At 37.2% G+C, this 19,567-nt stretch overlaps 1 protein-coding gene across 37 annotated transcripts in view; it reads right to left on the bottom strand.

Moving 5' to 3' along the window:
- ANK2 (ankyrin 2) overlaps window positions 1–19,567 on the bottom strand; it is a 763,693-nt gene that overhangs the window by 192,251 nt on the left and 551,875 nt on the right. For all 37 annotated transcript variants that reach the window (XM_072624644.1, XM_072624649.1, XM_072624647.1 and 34 more), the window contains one exon: window positions 15,441–15,539. In XM_072624644.1, the coding sequence (XP_072480745.1) occupies window positions 15,441–15,539 (99 nt within the window). The remainder of the gene's footprint in view (window positions 1–15,440; window positions 15,540–19,567) is intronic.

Genomic DNA, 19,567 nt, shown 5'->3' on the forward strand with positions numbered 1-19,567 from the left:
TCCTTATACTATCTTAGAAAAATGCCTCTATTTTCCAGCTTGAATAACTTTTTTTCCAAGGGAATCACTATTTATACCATGAATTTCCTGACTATAAAGATGCTTTTAAAAATGCAAGCATTCACGTTTAGGTCATTTAGGTCATTTATCATGTTTAGGTCAGTTTTATCAGCTGCAATACGTAATTGTTAGGGGAAATGAAATAAAGTACGGATTTATTAGTAGTTTTCAATTACCACTTATTATTATCAATTATTGTTGATCTGTATTGTTTCCATTGCAAAAAAAAAAAAAAAAATGACCCTGTAGTGTTGTCAAGAGGTAGATAGGTGGTGCAGTAGAGTGCACAGCCTACAGTCAGGAAGACTCATTTTGAGTTCAAATCCAACCTCAGACACTAGCCATATGACCTTGGGGGCAAGTAACTTAGTCCTGTCTGCCTCAATTTCCTTACCTATAAAATGAGGTAGAGAAGGAAATGGCACACCACTATAGTATCTCTGCCACGAAAACCCTAAATGGGGGTCACAGTGTCAAACATGACTGAAAAAGACCTAACAACAAAATGCAGTCAACTCTAAGAATGTCCAACAGTAGTAATGCAGAATGAATTCTCTTCTGCTTTAATTGAAGGGTAAGCAGGATGGTAAGTCCTTTACATATATATATATATACATACACGTACACACGTCACACATACACACACAGGTTTTCTTTTGAATCCATTGCTAAATATCACTTGAAAACCTAAGTGGTAAAAAAATAACTAGAGAGATTTACGTGTCTTGGATATAGAAGTTTGATTACTGCCAAGTTGTTTTGAAATGAACCGGGAGAAGCTCATTTAAATTACTATTGCAGTCAAGGTTTTGAATGTTGGAGACTGAACAATATGGACTCAAGGCATATATAATTACAAAGAGAGGGATATCATTGATGGCTTTGCAATTCCTCTGAACCCTCAACTACAGATTATCACTGAATGTTCTCTCAATCAGAAAAGTGATATCTACCATAGAAGATGTTACAATAATGTTTATAATGGGTTCCAGACACCTATTAAATAGGGACATTTTAAAGAATTAAACATGAGCAGATGTCATTTTGCATCCTTTAAGGAATAAAAGATAGCTACTGTTGGATAATCCACTATTGCTGAGTAGGTCACTAAGTCCCTGTGAGACTTTATGCATATTCCTACTTTCAATAAAATTTACATTCTAAGAATTAATGATATAATGTGTGTGAAATCCTCTCTGCCTTTTAGTTTGAGAGTTATAAATCTAAAATTCTATTAAGTAATATTTTATGGGAAAGAGCTTTGAAAAACGAAGTGCTATACAAATCTAAGGCCCTAGAGATCATATATACAAAATAAAAATGCTTAGCATCATATCTATATGGAAATTACACTCTAGGTAGCTAATACATCATCCATTTATGAAAAAAATTCTCGTCACTTCCTTTTCTCCTCCTTATCTAAGGTTTGATTTAAAATTTAATTTTAAGATGCTATGTTTATTTGAGATGTCCAAAGTCTTTCCAAATAATTTCAAAAAATAGTAAGAATACTAAAATATAAGTCAATAAAAATACAACATGAGGATCTGGGTTCTTAAGCACAAGTAAGTTGGCTCTTAATAGGGGACTTCAACACCTCCAGGATCTGCAACCTCATCATGATCCATCAGCAACACTGCAACTCATTCACACTTCCTTGTCCTCTTTCTCTTTTATGTTCATGTTTGCCCACAGATCCTCAAAAATGGGCTTCTTCTAGCTCTTTTATTTCAACCTCTTTAACACTCTGCTGTACATATTTTAACCTTTCCCAAACTCAATGTTCCAGTTGAGTTGTTCTCAAAATTGTATCTTCCACTACCCAACTCCACATCTTTGCAGAAGTTTTTCAGGTACCTGGAACGTACTTCCTTCAAGCCTCCATTCCAGTGCTACCTGCTATGCAAAGCCTTTCCATGAGGCCTTCCCCCTTCAGTTGTTAAAGTTCCCTTCCTCCTCAAATTATCATGCATTTACTTATCTGGGTAAATGATGTATATTCTCGGTAGAATACAAGTTGTTCCAGGTTAGACACTTTGCTTTATTTGTTTTTTGCCACTTCATAACTGAGTCCCTTTCTGATAAAACAGATCATGGAATCTCAGAATTGGAAGGACCTCAAAGACAATCTTGTACAATTTAAATAAGAATCCTCTTTTTATAAAAACTGATTTTTTTACTGACCTCTTTTGTTTTTACATCATATATTTCCCTTGTGTCCTACCCAACAACTCCAGATAATCATTCCTTATTACAAACAATTGTATAAAAGAAGATTAAAAAACAGCAAAATCAATAATAGAGAAAGAAATCTAACATGTTCCACACCCTGGACACCCAATCTCAGCAAAGGAATAGGGAGGTGGGGATTTATTTCCTTACATTTCTTCTTTGGGGACAAATTTATTTTGTATAATTTAGTAACTTTTATTTTATTTTAGATTTTTTATTTTAGATATTTTATTTTAGATTATTTTGTGGCTGTTTTTTTCTATTCATATTATTGTAGACCTTGTGTATAGTGTTCTCTTGGTTCCACTTGTTCACTTTGCATCAGTTCATGAAAGTACAGGAATACCTTTCACAGCATAGCTGAGAAGTGGTCATTCAGCCTTCATTTGTGATAGGAAGCCCACTACTCCTAGAAGCAGCCCATCTCATTCATGGATGCCTCTAATTGTTAGACATATTTTCTTAAACATCCAAAGTGTATGCTTGGAAACCACTATCATTTGCCTTCTAATTTTTCTCTTTTCCAAGATTAAGCATTGAAGAAACTGGGAATCAAGATTCATATGGTGTGAGGGAACAGCTTTCCATCTGCTCAACCTTCTGGTTCCCCTCCTCTAAATGTACCTTCTCCTTGTCAATGTCCTCCTTAGGTCATCTCCTTGATAATGACTTTGTGATGTCTTATGTGTATGATGATGCCATTCACACCACTTCTCATATGTAAGTCATCATGGGTAATATGTCACATATTAACCATGCATCCTTCTATTGCTTTTTGGGTATTCTATCCTTTGAATGTATCTGAGATTGTGAGGTTCCATGACTCATTATAGCCTTATAGTATCAGTGGAATAACACTGATTTTGAAAAGCTGGGCATTTCTAATCAGTGATACTAGGGGGAAAAAAAGGTACAGTGTGCTGTCCCCAAAAGCCTTTGAAGCCGACGTAACTGCCAAATGTCAGTATGAAAACAAGCTGTTTACCAATCCATTGGCTCTAGAATATTTATAGCCAGAATAACGGTACTCACATAAGTATCCCAGCAAGGCAGATTGAACAAGGATCACACATAAAATGTTAAACCATGACATTTGCCCAATACAGTTCAAATTTAGCTCATTTCTCTATGTATTATCATCAAGCCAGCTTCCCATGCCATAAAAGATTTTTTCTTAAGGAAAATATTCAGGGTGATAAGGGAATAATTACACATTAGAGGTATCCTTGGATTCAGAAAATGACAGTATACCTGAATGGTTGCGTAGTAGTATTTTAACGTGTCTAAACAGTTTGTTATATAAAAATCCTTTCAAATTATTTTTCTACCCATAAATACATATTATATGAAAGTTTTAAGAAGCTATTTTAAAATGAATATACACAAGTTAAGCAAAGACAACAGTTTTATTTATGACCCACTTTAAAAAAAAAACAACCTGATTATGGGGAAGGAAAGCTCTTCTAGGATCATAAAAACTTGGGCACCAATAGGAATGATCCCATTCCTCCCAGCTTTATCAATAAACTCTCATAATAATATGACAGACACAATAAAACCAAATATTTGAATTGGCTGTTGAAAACCATTTTCAGGCAGCCTATGATACACTTAAGTATATTTTGCTACAGGAACAAGGGTAATTCTAGATTACTTCTCATCCACCCACCAATGACTTTACCATCACTATATTCTAAGTCATATTGGACTCAATTTTCTTTTGCTTGTAGGAGTGTGTGTGTGTGTGTATGTATGTGTGTGTTTGTATGTGTGCATGTTTTAAGTCTTGCCTTAACATATTCTCTTCTGTTCTCTGGGAAAATGGTGCTTACCATCATTATTTTGTATGTCATTTCTTTGGGGATGAGTAAGGAGAGGGAGCAGTAGAGAAGTACTTATCCTTAATACTTTCAATCAGGAAAAGCCTGAACTGTAGAATTTCTTATTTCTATCCCTCTATTCAAATTTATCAATCAATCAACTAAATTTTCCCAGGTGTCTATATACACCAGTCACTATACTGGGAGCTTTGGGGATACACAGATACCCAAACAGTCTTTGTCCTCAAAGAGTTTACCATCTCAATCAGAAGAGACAGTATATATAATATGTATATGTATGTATGTATGTATATGTATGTATGTATGTATAGGTAGATACAAAATAGGTAGCCAGGTAATTTGAGGAGGGGAAAGATATTAGCATTTGATGGAAGCGAGAAAGGTATCATGTAGACATTTGCATCTATACTGAAACTTGAAGGAAAATTGGGATTCTAGGAGAGAGAAGAGTGTATATTCCAAGTACGGTACTTGGATGTGGGTGAGATAGCACTGCTCTGTGATTTATAACCAAATAATATCTAGTGCTTACTCTTTGCAAGGCACATAGGTGCTAAGTGCTCTATGAATTTTATCTCATTTGATCCTCACAACAACCCTGTGAGATGTGTTATTATTATCTACATTTTGCAACTGAGGAAACTGAGGCAAACAGAAGATAAATGATTTGTCCAAGGTCTCATAGTAAGCATCTGAGGTTGGATATGAATTCAGTTCCTTCCTGATTCCAGGCTCAGTGCTCTTTCTACTGTGTTACTTCGCTGTTTCATAGAGCATCAGCAGAATAATGCTGATTTTGAAAAGTCTGATTTTCCAAACAGTGACAGAATAAAAGAGGAAAAGATGGTCTATCCTCAAAATCTCTGAACATGATTCAATTGTCAAATGTCATCATGAATACAATCTGCTAATCCACCCACTGGCTCTAGAATATTTATACTTAGGATTTATTTATTTGTATTCACATGACTTGCAATGGTGTCCTGTATACAAGGAACAGAGAGAAGGCTGGTTTGGCTAAATTGTAAAGCTCATGAAAGGGATTAATATGTAATATGGCCAGAAGTTAGGATCATGTTGTGAAGAGCTTTGAATACCAAACGGAGGAGTAAATTTGATCCCAGAGGCTATAGGGAAGGAATGGAAAATAATGAAATAGAGAGTGCCAAGGTCAGATCTGTGCTTTAGGAAAATTGCTGTAGCAGCTCTATGGAGGATGGATTAGAGAGAGGAGAGACTTAAGGGAAACTAATCAAGAAGCCATAGCAATAATCCAGATCAGAGACGATGAGGTCCTAAAGTAGAATGGGGGATATAAAAAATATAGAGAAGGGGAATGGTGCAAGACATGTTGTGAACAAAGAAATGACCAGATTTGGCAACCATCTGGATATTATTCCAGGCTGATTTATACTGTTTCTCTTGTCATGAGTGTACCCCAATGATGAGGTATGGGTCCAAGCCAAAAACTTTGCCCCTTAACCCAAAAGAATTTGGGTCCCATTTGTCTACAGGCCCTAGAAAACCTCACCTTAAACTCTCCTTGAATTTCCCACTTGATCTGGTATTGCACTGAACCTATAAGCCTTTCAATATTTCTATGCCCAATTCTCTGTAACCCTTAATGTAGCCTAGCCCTCCATTGTCTGTAATCTCCCAATCTCCTTCTGCTACTTCCCTCTTTTGAACCTAACTTGGTTCCTGGCCTCCAACCTCCAGTCACCCCAGTCTACTGGTCACTCCCATTAAGATCCTTCCTAAACCCCTCCAATCACCCAAGACTACTTGGCCAACCCTAGATCCCTCCCACAGTCTTTCTGTATATAAGATCCATCTTGTTTCCATGAAAGTTCTGATTCCTTAAGAGTCTAACCAATGCTGAGATTCCTTAAGATTCAGGCCAACATGATGGATTTTTAATAAACTGTTTTTCTTTGGCTGAAAGAAAGCTTGGGTCAAATTCATTCGGGTACGACCTGTGTGGTCCCACTATTTTGGAGTCCCAGCACCCCTAAACCTCAACACTTAACTCCCTAACATCCCTGGAAACTTCTTAAGGCAAAGGAATCTATCTCATGTCCTTTCTGATTCTCAATCTATATTATATTGCCTTACTCATGGTAGACAAACAATTCATGTTTACTGGTGATGAATATAAACCCAAGCACATATAATAAAGGTCATAGATAAATACGTTATTTACATGGAATAATCAGAAGTGATGGATGGAATGCTGAGTTCTAATTCAGGAAGACTAGGTTTGAATCCCATCTCTGATCTTTACCATCTGAATAACCTTAGAAAAATCAACTAATTTCTGTTTACCTCAGGCCATTTCTTAGGATTTATTACTAGGTCTGGGAAGGAGTTTCTATTCTAGAAGTCCTCCATGGTGATGAAATCCCTTATTTTTCTTGTGATTGAGCACTCCATCATCCTTCTAGTCATGTATGTGAACATCTTGGAAGTTCACCACTCTTCTTCATTCTGTCCCTACAACATCTTTCACATTTGTCCTATTTCGTCCATGCATGCAGCCCCAGCTGGAGTCTAAACTCTGCTTGAAATCTTGCAATAGCTACCTACTGTTCTTTCTCTCTCCTTTTCCCCTTTTTAATCTATAATCCACATAGTTAACCAATTAGTAATCCTAACATACAGGACACTCCCCTACTCAAAATCCTTGAATGGCTATTTCCTCTAGCAGAGAGACATGAAGAGCATCCTTTCATCGCTTCTTCTGACCTCCATGTGAGCGCCTGCCTTTTGTGAGCTCTCTGTAAAATCTCACTACAAGAGAGCACCTCTTAGAGTTCTCTAGCTCTGAAAAGATGAGATTTTCAACCTCATTTTTCTGCTGGTTCTTTTTGTTTCATAGAGCCATTGGGCAGTCTGGTAAAGCCTATGGATTCTGACTCAGAATGATGCTTTTAAGTGCATAAAAAATATTTAAGAGTAAAAGGAAAACAAATTATATTGAAATGCAGTTATCCAAATATATAGATGGGGGAAAAGCTCATGGATCCCAGGTTAAGAACCCCTATCTTGAAGAACTTCTGAGCTTGATTTTTAAATTTCCATTATGTTTCCAACTTCCTTTTCACATTAATTTCTTATACTCCTCCCTTACTATTCACTTTGTTTCAGGCAAACAAGTCTACTAGTTATTTTTTAAACTCAATTCTTCTGCCTCTATAACTTTGTCAAGTCTGACCCTCAAACCTATTATTCACTGACATCTCCATTACCTCTTACCATCATTATCTGTCTTCAACATAGCTCATGTGTCAAAGGTCTTTCTGAGATCCCTGGCTGTTATTGTTCTCCCCACTCCCTTATACTGTTTAATATTGACTTATGTCTTATTTGTATACATGTTGTATCTCCCCAGTAAATCATAAGCTCCTGGAGGACATTTCAGTTTCCCTTATGTCTCTCTATTTTATAAGCTCACATCAATTACAGGACTAACTTGACTGTGTATAGATTCTAAGGGTCCTGACCACAGGATCCATTGTTTGTTGCCCTTCATACTCAAAGAGGACCAAAGTGATATCACTAAGTTAGGGTTAACATACAGTGTGTCTGACTGTGACAGATCAGACCAATAGGAGCTCAGAAAGATCTATCAAAGGTTGGGTACAACTAATCCATATGGACATTTGGAGTGGAGATGCCTCTAAATTTGTGTATCTCATGTTTCTTCTGAGCTGTTTCAATTCTGCTTTACTCACAAAGCACAGCACCTTCTCTGATGTGGACACACCATACTGGGCAGTCCTGTGCCAGTGTCTCTCATGTATAACAATCAATCTGAAAGTTCTTCAGAGAGACCTTGAGGGAGTCCTTGTATTAATTCCTCTGACTTCCATGTGAGCACCTGCCTTGTACAAGTTCTCCATAAAATCTGATTACAACAGAGTACCTCTTAGAGTTCTATGTTCTAGTTCTGAAAAGATGAGATTTTAAAGATGATTTTTCTTCGGTTCAGTGTCTATCAAAGTCTGAATTAGCTTTCTGCCATTTGATTTTTCCTGTGCAAATGAAGTACATCAGCCACATGCTTGCACAAAGTCATGAAGGATGTGAATGATGCCCTTGAGGAACTTACACGTAAACATTTTAGAAGGCAACTTTGTAAACAAACTCTAGTTCATCAATTACTCCATAATAATCTTTTAATATTTTTCAATAAAGGCACTTTTACTTGAGATACTCAATGATCTCCCTGAGAAAACAACTTCTTTTTTTACACTATAGTTTCTGTGTTGATGGTAACCCTGGCTAAGACACATTTTAGGAAATATTCACTATGAAAAGCAAATAAGAATGACATAGAACTTGGAATAGAACTTTCAATGCCGAAGCCCAGGACAACAAAAACTTTGCTAAAACCCCATCAGTTGGTTTGGTGATACTGGTGGCTGTTAGGAGCTTTGCCGCTTATGCTTTACTTTGGGCAGAGGGACCTTTGAGGATTGTACTCACCTCCTCCAGCTGTTTAGGGAAAGGAAAATGTGATGCCATAAGGAGAAGTCAGCTCCCAAATGGCTCCTCGGGGGAAGACTCTTTTCCCATTTCTTAGTAAGTCTCAGTGGAGAACAATCTGCTTACAGAAAACTCCAGCCTAGGTATCACAGTATCGTAGTAACTTGCACAATCAGCATATCATATTTTCAAACTGCTTGCTCATCTGTGTTTGTTCATTTTATTTCATTTTCACAACAAATGTGAAGAATGATGGGAAGTTGTAAAGATCAAACCGCCCCCGCCCCATGATGATCAGAGGCCCTTGCACATACAGCCAGTTAAAGGGAGGAATCAGAACTAGAATCTTGCCTCCTGCATCTCTTGGATACAGTTTTGCTACCTCCAGCCAATCTTTAATCAAATGGATAAGGAAGGAATTTTATATTAGAACACAGCTTTACAGAACAGATCACTATGCTCAAAAGTAAGCCTGCTTATATTTTTTTTAGTCTTTCAAAGCCAAAGGCACAGTGAACTTTATGCTTCTCACAGACAGCTCATTTTTCACATGACTGTAGTATAGAAAACTGAGTTTATAGAAATATCTATGTTTTCTGACCATCTTAATCAATGAATCCTCTTAAACCATAACAAGGCATATTGTGTTAAGTAAAAAAAAAGTAAAAATATTTATATCCACAATGATTCCTCATTAATACCTGTGATTATGTATAATATTATTTAAAGTCTATATATTACTAAGTAATAGAATTATCCTTCCTATCTTATAATCTTCTGCCTTCTGACCCAGATGGGAACTGTCCAGGACCATGGGCCCAAGTGTCCCAGGAATAATTGTGTCCCCCAGGATACCAGGCTCCAGTCTGCCCCTCAAGGGCAAGGAAGTAAAACATACAAAGTTGTGCCCTGGGAAATGTCTCTGTAGACCATGCAATCCCCTTCTTCTCAACAGTCAAAACTAGTGGAGACCCAGATGTATCTTCCAACCAAAGACTCGTAACATCAGATGCTTCAATATCACAAAAACAGATAGTTTTATTCATGGAAATGACATGAAAGAAGATGTGTGAATATCCTCCTTACCCCTGTACAGGACAACTGGACCTCACCAAGTGATTTATGTCAGAACATAGTTTCATTTCTATGAGAAGGGTCCCAAAGGTATTGTTTTTCCTATTCTTTTCTCTTTTTTCTTTGCAAGGGTAAAGGCAAGTAAATAAGATGCTGTATTACATTTTAAACTTTGGATATAGTATATTCTTAAATTATTTTAATTGTTTTCTTCATTTCCATTTTCTCATTACTCATTTTTACTCATTTTTTTAACTATTCTTTTACAGTATCTCAGAGTGAAAAGGACCTCAGGAGTCATCTAGTCCTATCCATATCTAAACCAAAAATATACCTTTGATAGAGAGGCAGAATGGTATGGTGCAGGGATGGGGAAACTTTGGTCTCGAGGCGACATGTATTCCTAGAGGTCCTCAAGTGCAGTCACTTGACCAAAACTTCTGTGAAGTTTAGATGCAGTCAAAGGGCTGTACTTGAGAACCTAGAGGGCCACAAGTGGCCTCGAGAACAAAGGTTCCCCATCCCTGGTATGGTGGAAAGTGCTGGATTCAGAGTCAGAGAACATGGGCTTGATTCTTGCCTCTGATGATTAGTAACTCCTTGACCTTAGGCCCATTATAACTTCTTTGGATTTTAATTTCTTATTCTATAAAGTGAAGGTGTTTTACTTGTTGACATCTATGATCTTTTGATTTTGAGAGCATCTCTGACAAGTGGTCACTCAACCTTTGCTTGAAGACCTCCAGTGAGAGGCATCCATCTACTTCTGAATCAAAAGTTTTATTTTCCCCCTTTTTGAAAATCTCTCCAATTTTTATCTGTTTTTCTCAGTTCTGCTTTCTTGGGACAAGTTGGACAAGTCTAAAATATCTTCCTCATGATATACCTTCAGATGTTTGAAAATAGCTATCATACTCCCCCACAAGCCTTTTCAAAACAAGTGGTTTTTGCAATTCTGAATATTTTATCTCAAAAAGAGACTTCCTCACTGCAGCAGAAATCTCATTAGGGGTATTGGTATGGGCTCAGACATTCCCTTTAGAGCATTATCAGCAATTTCAAATACAGGATTACCTCACACATTCATACCTTCACAATGAAGCACTTTCTATCTGATAAGAAACCATTAATTAGATGGAAGGACAGATGTATTTCAGGTGTGATTTCCACTGGTTTTGTCACAAACTATTTTTAATCAGGTTGTGAAGGGAACAGTTGCAAGGGAAGAGGACATGACTGAAGCCCACACAGTTGGCCAGAGTGCCAGAGTGCCAACACAGTGAACCGCTTCCATATGGCACACCACTGGCTCTGGCAACAAAAGCTTATAAGTGAACATTCTGTCCTGTCTCAAACATGTGCAAAGCTAGAACTTTGGTCTGAGTTTCCAATAAAAGCCTTCTTTATTCAGATTAGTTTTGATTTCTCCAAAAATACAATGCCAAATGCACATTTACTCACACAGGGCAAGCACTCACATGAAGACCAGAAGAAGTGATACAAAGACACTCTCAAAGTTTTTCTTAAGAACTTTGGAATTGATTGTGGGAATGGGAGACACCAGCACAGGATCACCCATCACCCATTCTATGAGCAAAGCAGAATGTAAGTAGTTCAAAAGAAATGCGAGATGCACAAATTTAGAGAATCGATCCCAAATGTTCACATGAACTATTTGTTCCCGACCTGTGGTAGAGCATCCAACTTTATAATGGTCTGATCAGCCACAGCCAGAATACGGTGATGTCTTTTTGGTCATCTTTAAAAATGAAGGACAACCACAACCAATTTTGTTTTTTCCAAAAATACATATTTGGTCCTTCTAGTGGAAAGAGTTGATGTTAGGAGGTAGGATTAAAGTCTTTAGTTTATTTGTTTAGGTTCAATGTTAGAATTAAATAAGGTACTTGCAGGTTGTTCAATAGTTAATAAAAGGAAGTACACTCAGTCACAGCATGGAAAAGATATTCAACAAGAATACCCCAGTGTTTTGTTGGGTAGGCATCCCTTTACAGAAATATGTCTGGTCAGAAGGGCAACATGTGGTGACTGGTATGATCTTGGAACAGCCTCCAAGTCTGAAGGACCCTAACTTCAGAAGGGTGGGCTTCTTTAATGGCCTTCGGTGACTACAGAGTCACATCCATATGGTCCAAGGCTACAGCAGTGGACTTGGATACAGGGAGATGTAGTCCCTTAAGCTAATCAAGACTTAGGGACAGTTTAGGAGAAAACTAACCTAATTTCATGTTTCACAAGGAAGAAATCCTGGTCAGTGTTGGTTCTATCACAACCATTATGATGACTGATGGCTATGGCATTTGGAACAAAATAGAGAAAGACCAGATTTCCATGTCATTCTTTTACCTGTAATGTTCACTCAATTATGTAACTCATTGTTGAGTTAATCAATAGAATTCATGTTCCTATATACCATACTTACAATACAAATCAAAGGATCTATTCCATAGAGGGGTGATTAGAACTGATGTCTATAAAATTGCCATATCTTCAGATGCCTAATGTTCTTATAAGGCATTTACCCCTAGTACCAATGGAATTTCAACATTAAAACTGCCAGCAGCACCATGTATGAATTAAAAAATATGATGAAATTATATGTTAATTATCCATTTAAATAAACATAGCTATGCAATTTGCTCAACTCTTTAAATAGAGAAACACAATTATAGTCTGGCTTTGTACCCACTTCCAAAGGGGTGGTGGGTGGGAAATAGCTGAATACTATTTGTTTCGTTTTTTTCTTCTAGAAATTGAATGTATGGTGGTGTAGCCATTATTGGGAAAATACTTGTGCTAATTAGTCATCTTGCCTAATGCTTCCTGAATTCATCAAAGTAAAATATTTCTTCTCAAGGAACTCTTGGCTCAGGTAAGTCTCACAGGAGCAAGAAAACACAAGTTCCATTAACCTTTTAAAAAGTTTAATATAGATGTAGTCCAATAAAGAATACATTCTATTGCCAAGCCATTGAAAGGTATAATTCTACACATCAATTTCAGACCTTATTCACTCAGGTTTGTAAGCTGGGTATTATCCTAGTCTTTCACTCATCCCACATATCCAATCAGTTGCTGAATCTTGTGGATTCTAATTCCATAATGTGTCTCCTCCCTCTCCATTCACACAGCCAACATTCTAGTTCAGGTTCTCATCACCTCGCACCTGGATAACTGCAATAGACTCTTATTTAGACTCCTCTACAGCATGTGTCTTCCTAGTCCACTCTGCCTTCCACACAACTAACAAAGGTGATTTTCCTAAAGTATTTTGTTGTGGTTCAGTCATTTTGTCATATCCAACTCTCCTTCATGGCATTTGGGTTTTCTTGGTAAAATACTGATGTGATTTGTGCGCTCCATAAATATAAATGTTATTATTAGTATCTTCATTTTACAGGCCAGGAAACTGAGGCAGAGAAAAGTTAAATATCTTTCCAAGAATCACAGTGATGTGAATATCAATCATCAATTTCAGAAATATGTGCTATAGATACAGAAAAGTTTTTTAACATTGAATTTCCTTCTAATCTATAATGAAATTCCTAAAAACAAATTAAAACTTCTGATCTTTACATATAGCATTTAACTACTTAAAATATTTAAATTAATCTGCACCTAAAGCAAATTATTGAATTAATTCAATTGCAAATATTTTTTCATTCATTTTTCCACCCCCTAAAAGACTAAGAGTTTTTTCTCATCACAAAGGAAAAGAAAGTCATCACTTTCTCTGGAACATAGAATTCAGAATATTCTGCAATTTCAGGACTAAGATGCTATGTACTTTAAAGAATATCACTTTGTTCTTTTGAGTCAGGGCTTATGTGAACAAGTTGAACAAAGTACTCATATTATGGGCATGCAAGAAATAATAGAAAACATATTTGTAACCCCATTTGGAGTCTAGATTGTAATGAAATAAATTTTCTCATGGAGAAAAAATAATAATACATGATATTTGTAAATTCCTTAAAGACAAGAAATGCATTTCTGCAAATGGCAAGGAAGAGGGTGAAGCAAAGACTTTTACCTCCGTACATAAGCACACACCAGAGAATTGTGAGGGAAGTGTATAAATTTTGGTACTGTGAGTCCGAGGAAAACATTTTCACCTAAGGAAAAGTAACCTTAGAACTGAAAGAAATAGAGTTATGTGGTTGTAAATAGATACTCTCAGGCTGGCAAGATAAACTTGATAGATTATTTCTTGAAGGGATTCACTATCTTAGAGATTTCCTTCCCAAACAGAACATCCTGATAAGATTAACTGCAGAGAAAATATTATCCCCCTGGAACAAATCTGATTTTTCCCAATTTCTGACATTCCAAGGTTAGCACATTCTCCTCCTGAAATTCTGTCCCTACTATCAATCTCCTAAGTACGGAAAATGGCCAAGCAGTTTCACTTTATAGTCTGATGAAGCTTTCCTTTTCTTGCGTGATGTTACCCTGAGACTGGGTAAAACCATTTTTATGTGTATATCATCTTCTGTGTAGGGCCTCTGTTGTCTACCTGGCAAGGTCCATGAACTAATGCTAAGTAAATTTTCCATCTTCTAGTCTTGCCTCCTGATTTATTGACCACCCATCAAATGGCCCAAGCTGGGAAGAACTACTCCCCATGAGAATCTTAATTAAGGTATTTTCCCAACAGAATCCAACATATTTTGGACAAATCCATTTTCTCTGTGTACATGTGTGGCAGAGGGAAAGACAAGAATTGGTCTGAAAGTAGTAGATATGTGAGAAAAATTACAATCCCTCTATTACTAAACGCCTATTTACTTTCCTCCCTACCAAAAAACTCAAAGTTTATGAAAATTTATGAAGTATTAACACAGAAAGCAAAAGCAGTTGAGTAGTGGAAGCAAGAGGCCAGCAGCTGCTGCCCATAATCCTAATGAAGGCATCAGCCTCTCACACCCTAAGGTTACCTGTATCATAGCAGGGTCAGGCCTCAGACGGCCTTCTCAAACAGATTATTATAGTTTCGCTCTCAAGCTAACTGTGCTGGAAGGAACAGAAAGTAAAAGCCAGACTAGACCATTTTGTGACAGCACAGTGCTGAGGAATGAGATGGTGTGGGTGCCTTGCTCTACTTTTCAGCTTTTGTGTTCCCTTATGTTGTGGGTAACCCTGTTGCAGAGCAGCTGTAAGCCATGCAAAATCTTAGAGAACACCAGAATGCTAGGTAATGATGATTCACGTCATAAAACCAGTGAGAGCTGTGCCCAGGCAAACACCATCTGAGTCCTTCACCATTTGGGAGAGCTTGCCAATGCCAGAGGATGTTATAGCCCTGACAGGGCCACAGGACTCTTGTAACAAAGAGACAAATATTTAGAGAATAACTGAACTCTTTTATAGAAAAATATAAGAATACTTGAATTATTAATGCTTTTTTCACAAAAAAAAAAGAGATTTCTAAAATCATAGCTTATGTTTAAGATCCCTATTGAGAGCTCAGAAGGACACTAGTAAGATTTTTATCAATACTGGGCAGAGTTTTAGGAAAAGAAGAAATATCTTAGATATTACTAGAAAAAAGAAATTATTCCATGAAACAACAGTAACTACATATAAAAAAATAACTAAGATAAGTAACCAAAGATCTTCTAAGGCACATTTTTGTCTGAAATCTGGTTGGGCTCATTATAGAATTTTCACCCAATCCCTTCCATGAAAAGTCATGACTGTTAGAGAAGAAAATTGAATTCATACCTGAGACTGGGCATTGATGTTGGCTCCTTCCTTAACCAGAACTTTGACAACTTCAGCTTGCCCAGCCAAAGACGCAATGTGTAGAGCTGTATTCCCCTTCTGTTTGGGAGAAAAAAAGAAAAATAAATAAACAAGAATATAGAAAGTAAGAGTAATCCCAACATTTCCTTTGTTGTAAAAATCTTAGTTTTTCCTCAGAATGCTTATAAGTTTTCATTATAATAGGATAAAATACCCTTGTGCTTGATGTTTCATGTGGGCATGATTCTACCCACAAAATGTTACAAACTTGGACAACAACAAGGGTGTACTGGAGTCTGCTTTAATCAGCTGTAAATGACTGTTAAATTTTCATTGTGATACCTCAGAAATCAGCAATCACTGTAAATCCCAGCTTGGTTTATTTTGTGGATTGTCTAGAACCTACAAGGTCACATGGGGCCTTGAGGCCGCACGTTCCCCATCTCTGAGAATTTTTAAAGTTTCAGTTATGCAGATTAAACTTCAAAAATATGTGTCCATACATTCCCCTCCACCCTCAAGAGCTTGGTCATTAAATGCTTATAAACACACCCTTGTACTGCTCGATAAGCATTGTTTAAGGTCAACAGGCATACAGAAGTTTCATGGAATGATGAGTGCAGAAAAGATAGATATCAATATTGTATCAGTGAAACTTGAAGCTAAGTGGAAAGTGAGTCCAGCTGAGCAAAAGAATAGTACGGAAGCAGAGATCAGAGAAGACAACCCTAAAATCAGCTAGTTTGGCTGAAACATCATGTGTGGGTTGACTCAGCTTAGGGATGGAGGCATCTATTCAAGGAGAAAGCTATATTCAGCAAGGAACTTTTGTGTATAGCTCCTTAGACAGAAGGAGTGTAATAAAATTTATAGTCCCAGAGTTACCCTAGGCATATGGGTTTTCCCCACTCATCTGCTGCCCTTGCAGGTCTCTATAAGTGTATGCCCACTTTCCTGAAAACAGAGTACAATGGTGCTAGAATATAACCTAGCCTTCGTATATGGACTATAACTTCACTATATTACTCTATTTTCTTTAATTCATCAGTGCTTAAGATGTTTGAATTATCACAAAGTGTCATATTGAAGATCTGAAAGTCTAATTATTTTGAGTGGTTAGTTTTATGCAAATAGAAGTACATCAGTAAGAATTTGAGAGTTGAAGCAGTGAGTAGGGGAAGTGCATTCCCTGCTAACAGGATTACATCTAAGACTGAGAGATTTCAATTGGAACCATGTGGTAGTGGCCATTTTCCTGAAACCTAGACCTGACTGTATGAGGCTACAACACCAGAGTGAATGGGCTAGACCAGAGGTGTCCACATGTTCTTTGTGAGAAGTTTGAAGAACAACCCCTTGTGAGTGGCCACCCCACACAGCTTGTTATGTTTACATTTTCAGGGAAGCAAGATTGTGTTCATTCATTTACTCAAAAAGAATTTATTTAGGGCCTACTGTGTGCCAGGCACTGTTCCAGGCTTGGGGACACAGAGTCAATTCTCTATCAGAGTACAATTGTATTCCTGCTGACCTGAAGCAATACTCTGCCCTTAAAGGTCTCACAATCCCAATAGAATTATTGGGATAAACTGCATACATTTATAAGTAAATACACACCCAGAGGAAATCAGTAGAAGGGAGGGTACTAACAGCTCAAAGGATCAGGAAAGGCCCCTTATGATATTTAAACAGATCTGTGAAAGAAACAGGGATTCTAAGTAGAGATGAGAAAGGAGAGAATTCCAGGAATGGAGGTGGGGTGGGGAACAATGTGTACAAAGACATGTAGAGGGGATATTGAGGAACAGAAGGCATGCCAGTTTGGCTGAATTAGAGAGTGAGTGAAGGGGAATAAATGAAGCTAGGAAGGTAGACTAGAGCCAGATCATGACTAATGTTAAATGCCAAAAAAGATCTCATATTCTATTCTAGAGGCAGAAGAAAGCCACTGGAACTCCTTAGTGAAGGGAATGACGTGACCAATCTGTGCTTTAGGGATGTCAATCTGGCAGCTTTATGGAAGAAGGACTGGATAAAACCAAGACTGAATTCATGGAAACCAAGCTGGAAGCTATTACAATATTTCAAGTTACACACTGATAGCACGAGATATATAGATAGATCTGGGAATCAACTATGTACAGGTGATAACTGAATCCATTGAAGCTAAAAAGATAACTAAATGTAGTATGAAAAGGTGGCAGAAAGTGGAAAGAATCCAGCCTAAGATCAGACTTGGGGGCATAGTTAAGATACAGGAAATGTCTGATAACAAGAGTGGTGTCACAAAAACCCAGGGAGTAAAAAGTATCCATAATGAAAAAACGGTCAATAGGATCAAATTCTGCAGATGCATGAAGAACAAGCCCTATGAAATTAGAAGCAAGGGATTTGGTTTCTAGTTCTTGTTCTGCTCATGACAGAATCTCTATGAAATTCATTATCCTCATCTCAAGAATGAAGCAGTTGATTGACTCTGATGCTCCCCCTTCAATATATTTCAATGACTCCCTATCATCTCTAGAATTAAATAAAAGTGCTCCTACTTGGCATTCAAAATGCACAATAATCTGTTTCTAATCTATTGCTCTATACCGGTGGTTTTCAAAGGGTGGTCAGGGGACACCAGAGCCATCCCTAAGATGAGTTTAGAGGGTCCACAAGGTCAAAAGTATTTTCATCATAAAGCTAAAATGTTTTAATTTGTATATGATAAATATCTATCATCTACATGAAAAACGTTGTTGGGAAGGGCTGTAATAAATTTCAAGATTAATGAAATCTCAAAATAAAACAAAAAACTGACATTAATTTCATGTTACTTTCCTTCATCTACTCTGTCTACACTCCAGCTAAAATGTTCTACTTGCTCTCCCTGAACACATCTATCTCCTACCTTCTGCCTCTTAAGACAATTCTCTTGCTCTCTCACTCTCATCACCTTTGCCTCTTAGAATCCCTTGCTTCATGCAAGACTCAACTTCCATTTCTACTTGCTATGTAAGGGTTTTCTGGATCTCACTTGTTAGTGCTCTCTCTAACATCCAAAATTAACTAAATATTTTCTTTGCCAATGTAAAGGTGTGTCTCTAATCCCTTTGAGGGCTCTGGTTGTCGGTTTACTAGAGTCAGGGATGCAGGAAAACTGCGAGAAGAGTCAATGGGAACGCAAATTGGAAGTTGGAAAGGGGAACTTTCCTACATTTAGAAGACAAAATAACAGAGACTGAAGGTTGAGAAACTGAGTGATCTAAAACCTTAGAGATATTTGGTAATTAATGAGAAATAGATTTTCAAAAAAATGCAACGAGTTCTATATTAGAAATGTTGACTTTGAGATGTTCAAGAGGCAGTTGGTAAAAGAGACAAGAGGTAGCTGGAGAAAGAGAGCAAGACTGGATACATACATGTGAGAGCCATCCTCTTAGAGATGACCATTCAGTATGAAATCTCCAAAAGAAGATGTATCATTTGTACTATATAAATGTGCCTTTTTAAGCTCTCCTTACATTGTTGTATTAGAAAGTGTTTTGTAAACCCTAAAACCACTCTACAAATACAGGATATTGTAATTGATCTATTGTCATGCCTTATAGTGATATTGAATTTCACTCCCAATTTCAGTCCATGTATTAGAGCCTTCTTTTTCATTAGAGTAGAAAACATTTTTTTCTTTTTTTTTTTCTTCATGGAAATGCAAATGAATGAGAAAGCTTGGGAAAGCAAGAAGGATTGTTGGCTTCCATTAGAAATGAGTGCTCTTCATCAAAAGAAACAATGAAGCACTCTCAAAGAGGGTTGTGCTAATAGGTCCTATGGATTCTGAGAGCATGTCAATGTGAATCAAAGTTCAGCTGTCAACCACACCTCCCCCAGCATGCATACAGAGGGCCACGTATGCATGTACATGCATGTGTGTGCACACACACATATACACCTGCGTGCGTGCGCACACACACACACACACACACACACACACACACACAGGAAAGTATTCACTTTTAAAGTAAATGTATAGATGGATGGTGCCAAATACCTTTCCTTCTACTCCATAACTGAAATATATACAGAAGGAATCATTCAGCTGCTTTACAGTATAATGAAAC

The sequence above is a fragment of the Notamacropus eugenii genome, chromosome 7 (genome assembly GCF_028372415.1).
Source record: "Notamacropus eugenii isolate mMacEug1 chromosome 7, mMacEug1.pri_v2, whole genome shotgun sequence".
NCBI classification, from domain to species: Eukaryota; Metazoa; Chordata; class Mammalia; order Diprotodontia; family Macropodidae; genus Notamacropus; species Notamacropus eugenii.